This window comes from Myiozetetes cayanensis, unplaced genomic scaffold (assembly GCF_022539395.1).
Source record: "Myiozetetes cayanensis isolate MyiCay16 unplaced genomic scaffold, myiCay2020 scf17, whole genome shotgun sequence".
Lineage (NCBI taxonomy): Eukaryota > Metazoa > Chordata > Aves > Passeriformes > Tyrannidae > Myiozetetes > Myiozetetes cayanensis.
The window spans coordinates 13,168,662-13,173,529 of record NW_026087378.1 but is presented as its reverse complement, the minus strand read 5'-3'; the positions used below and the strand labels follow the sequence as shown (position 1 = coordinate 13,173,529).

The following is a 4,868-nucleotide window of genomic DNA, read 5'->3' as shown; positions in this document are numbered from 1 at the left end:
TGACTTATTTGGGCTTGTACAACACCATCTATCCACACATCCATCTTCTTTCCCCACAAACACCCTGATAACTGCCCATACAGCTCCCACTCACCCATGTTTTGGAGGTGGTTGTAGGGACATGGCTGAGCTGCCTCATTTCCCCCATAAAACAGAGCAAAGAGGATAAAAATGTTGCTTTTGAGGGTGTCTGTGTGCCCAGTGTAACAGGGGAGCATTGAGCAATGCTAAAGAGGGGGAGGATGGAGGCAGGAACAGCAGAAGCCCTTCAGCAAGGTGGGATTTTGGGGGTCAGAGGGCTCCCCCATTACACACAAGTACAGCAGAAGGGAAGGTTTGGGATTTTGCAACAGTGGAGCAGATTTCCTGGACGGGATGGACCTCTTGACTCCCCCAGTTCTCCAGCTGAGAGCCAGAGCTGTGCCAGAGCTGGTGCTGAGGCCACGAGATGCACCTTTGGCCACCCTTTCTCCTCTCCCTGCATGGGTGTGAGTGGGGAGAGGATCCATCCCACCCTGGGGCTTGAGGACAGGGGGCAGCTCAGGCCAGGCCAAGTTCTGCCAGTGTTGCAGGTTCAGGCAAAACCACGAGCTCTGCAACCTGTTCAGGGGAGCAGCACCTTCTCCTTGCCCCAAATCCCTCAGAACCTTCCAGCTCCTGCTATGAACCAGGGCAAGGACAGCCCTGAACACCAGCAGTGCTGTGTCACCACTGCTCCTGTGCTCTGCCCACAAGTCCTGAACAGGGCTCTAATCCCTTCTCTGTGAGACCTGGGGGCCAGCTGATGTTTGCAGGTAGCCACGTGTGTCTGTGGCCAGCAGGGTGTCAGGAGTGCTGGCTGCTGCTTTGGGGTGACCCCTTCCCTTCCATCCCATTCTCCTCCTGAGGAGAAACAAAACTCCAGAGGCGCTGCTGAAATTCAGTACAAACGTTAAAAATTTTATTTACAGGGTAAAAGCACGATTTCTTAAAAACAAAACAAAAACAAAACCCCCACTTTGATAAGAGGTATAATAATAGAATAAAGCTCTTTATGTACAAAAATACAATTTTCATATGAATGAACATCTTGAATAAATTAACCCGCTCTCTGGTCCAGTCGCTGAATACCCCGTGTCTGCTCCCACTCTGAAGCAGCCCGGCCGCGCTGGGGGTCAGCATCTATAATGCATGAGCCCCTCCGCTGTCCGCCGGGTGCGGGGTCCCATCGGGGCCGGTGCTGGGACCCCCGGGAGGGGCTGAGCCGCCCCGGGGCAGGGCCGGGGGGACGCGCTGAGCCCCGCGCTGCGCCCCGGGCCGCATCGGCCCCTTAAGCCTTTTCATGGCATTGTCAGGGCGTTCAAACCAAATTTTCATGCTCGTTTTTCTTCGCTGGAGAGCTACAAATTGTAAAATTGACTTTTCACCTCGTCTGCGGCAGCAAATCTGTCGCTTTTCTTCTCTGCCCGTTTTTTCGGAGCGGCGCGGGAGGCGAGGCGGGGGTCGGGGGGAAGGGGCTGGGGCTGGGGCGGGGGGTGGAGTGATGAAAAGTGCAACGGGACGAGGCCCCCCCGGCCGTCCCTCCTGCTCGGCCGGGGGCGCGGGCGGGGGGCGCGGGAGATGCGCGCTAGCGGAGGGGCGCGCCCGGGGCCGCGGGCAGCCCGCGGAACCCCCGCAGGCTGTCGGCTGGGGGGTAAGCGCAGTCCTCGGAGGTGGCCGGGCTGCTGGGGCCCGAGTTGGAGGCGCAGAGCGAGGGGGCGGACGGCGAGGCGCTGGACAGCCACGACCCCGCGTCGCTGCCGGGGCTGGGGGGCGCGGCGGCCCCGCGGAACGGGCCGGGGGTGGGGAGGCACTGCTCGGCCAGGCGGAGGGTCTCGGACAGCGCCCAGATGTAGTTGTAGGCGAAGCGCAGGGTCTCGATCTTGGTGAGCTTGGTGTCGTCGGGGAAGGTGGGCAGGACGCTGCGGAGCTCGTCCAGCGCGGCGTTGAGGTGGTGCATGCGGTTCCGCTCGCGGTCGTTGGCCTTGACCCGCCGGCTGCGCTTCAGCGTGTGCAGCAGCGCCTCGGTCCGCGCCCGCGCACGGCCCCGCCGCCTCCGCCGCTCCCGCGGAGCGCCCGCGTCCGCGCCCTCGCCGCTGCCGGCCGCCTCGGCGGGCATCCTGCGGGAGAGAAGCGCCGTCACTGCGGGAAGGACGGACGGGGAGCGAGAGGGGGGAAGGTGCGAAGATGCCGGGGAAGGGGGTGGGGTGGGGAGGGGGAAAGGAAAAAAATAAATATAACTAAGGGGGTGGCGGTGCGAGTGCTTGGCAGGTGCCGGCGCTCCCGTACTCACATGGAAAGGCACTCCCGGGGATGATGTTAAGAGATAACGGTATAAAAAAACACAGAGAGGAAAAAGCCGCTGCAGGGGGAGGCAGAGGGGACTCAGCGCCGAAGGGAAAAAAAAAAAAAGAGAAGAAGGAAAAAAAAAAAAAGAGCCAAAGCCCGGGGAAAGGCGGGGCGGGGGGGACACGCGACCGCGCGTGGCTTTGAAGTGCTGCGGGCTGCGATCCGCTCGTGTGAGCGGCGGCTTTGGCACACGACGGCGCGGCCGCCCGTTCTTATAGCGGCGGGCGGACAATGGCCCCGTGGCCGCCCCGCGGGGCCGCGCCGAGGCGGCAGGTCGGCCCCGTGCGCCGCGCCCTCCGGAGCGTGCCCGCAATTACCGCGGGCGGCCGCGCATCTGCCGCGCTCCCCGGGGACGGGGAGAGAGGGGGAGGGGGTGTCCCCACCGCTTTGTCCCCCCCCCTGTGCGGGCAGCACAAAGCGGGGCAGGGGGGTGGAGGGGTCACCGACCCGCTCCGGCCGCGGGGACTCCGGCGTGAGCTTAAACCGCTGCGAGCAGGGGGCTTGGGGGGAAAAAAAAATAAATAAAAGTTAATCCTGACTTCCAGAGGATGAGCCGTGGGTTGTTCCCCAGCCAGATGCTGGGTGGAAGATATTCGTCAAGTTTTCACTGCACCTTGTGGATTTGTTTTTTTTTTTTTTTTTCTAAGTGAAAATGCTCTGAGATGATAAAACTCAAAAGCAGGTGTTTTTGGCTCCTGCGTTTCTGAGGTGACTGTGGACACGCGGTTTGGGTTTTGCGGGCTTCACGTTGAAAAGGGGTTTGCAGGTGTTCAGAAAGTTGAAAGTTCCGAAGGACATTTGTTTTATAAACTTCGGTGGTTGTATTTATAATACATGTACATTGTGTAAACACACACACATATATACACAATGCATGTGAAATGATAACATTCTTCTTTTTCTGGATAAAAACAAAGAAGGGTGCTGTTTTGATTGTAAAGTTCTTGCTGCCTCTGCTAATCCCCGTTCAATGCCTGGCTATCACCACTTCACACTTTGGGAAGCCACAGTTTTTTTAAGTGGCTAAAAAGTTTCCTAATTCTGACGTCTGGCTCTTTGCATCCTGCCCTCGGTGCTGCGAGGAAACCCCATTGTCAGCACTCAGGTACTTGCCTCCCTGGAAGGTTTTCAGTTTCATCACCCATCAGTAGCCATTTTCAGGTGCCTGTGCCTAAACTCACATGTATTTACATGATTCCCCCTTTCACCAAATGTAGATTGATTCCCCCTCCTTTGATTTCCTCCTATGCCCTGGATAAACAGGGAAAATTGACAGCGTGAATTATTGTGTATTTTGAGTTCACAGCAACCATTCTTTGCTTCAACTTGTGCGAGGAGTTTGCTATCAAAGTTATTCCCTCTGCTTCCCACCCTCCTGGCTTTGAGATGACCCACGACACCAGCAAACTGCCCCAAACAACCTTCTTTGTGCCCAGAAGATCACGCACAGAAGTGAGCAATCCAAAAAGCCCTGGGTGATGAATATTAACGAGCCTCAAACTAGAAGTAGTTTGCCAGCACCGTGAGCTTTCAGGATCAGCTCTCTTTCTGCTTTTTAACATCTTTATATGCTTGGGTGTGCAACATAGCCAAGTAAGGCCCTGCGACGGGGGCCTGGCTGTTCCCGGCAGGGACTGGGCTCTCTCAATCACCAGACCTGCAATCAGGCTGAAGTTTTTAGGGCCTTTGCATACATAAATGACTTTCTTCGCTAAGTAGTTCCACTTCACTGAGCTCCTCATGTCCTTAAGTGACGGCACAATTAGAGGCCTTGGCTGGCAGGCAGAGATCGGCCCTGGAGTTTTCAGCACGGACCAAGAGAAAGAAGGGACCAAAATTTAAAGGTTATGGAAGCATATGGCAAAAAATGTTCAACTTTTGTTACTGTGCACTTTGTATACAGTGAGATAAACTCCGGTGTTGTCTGCCACACTTTGATTGTCTTTTGTTTAGGTGTCTTTGAGCAGTCAATAGTTTATTCATTAAAATGTTTATGATTCCCCAGAGTTTCACAGACTTTGGCACAACCCATCACTTGTCTGAAAGTTTGCAGTGAAAGCCCATTATTCATTAGTCCTTATCCATCATTTGCAGTTTGTCATTTGTTATTCTCTTGTTTTAAAAGTTTGTGCTCCAATCAAGGAGGGGAGAGAGCACCATGTGTCTCCGTGATCAGTCACAGCCATGAATAGCCAGGCCTGAAGTGAACGTTTCACAAACAACCCATAGGCTGAAATTTGTTTGCATAATCTATTCACTCCGTACTTATGAATAACGAATGCATTCACAGAACCAGAATTGTTTCAGGAAGCCTTCGCAAACAGAAAGAAGTGCTAAATATCTTGGATAATTTATTCCCGATGAATAATTCAACCAGTTCTATGGCGGGGGCAGTCTACTAATTTTGCAGATAAATTATTCAACCAACACAGATAATAGCTCTTACACCTTATGGGCCTGCCCCTGTGGAAGTCAGCTGCTGAAGTTTCCTGAAGTTTCCT

The 4,868-nt window shown here is 54.8% G+C and overlaps 1 protein-coding gene across 1 annotated transcript; it reads right to left on the bottom strand.

Moving 5' to 3' along the window:
- Window positions 1-1,606: 1,606 nt before the first annotated feature.
- NEUROG1 (neurogenin 1) lies at window positions 1,607-2,137 on the bottom strand. Its single transcript, XM_050312435.1, has one exon. It carries the CDS (start codon window positions 2,135-2,137, stop codon window positions 1,607-1,609), a length of 531 nt encoding a protein of 176 aa, XP_050168392.1.
- Between the last annotated feature and the right edge of the window lie 2,731 nt (window positions 2,138-4,868).

Bases quoted from the DNA above. Each gene is read 5' to 3' on its own strand.
- NEUROG1 (XM_050312435.1), bottom strand. From the start codon at position 2,137: ATGCCCGCCGAGGCGGCCGGCAGCGGCGAGGGCGCGGACGCGGGCGCT.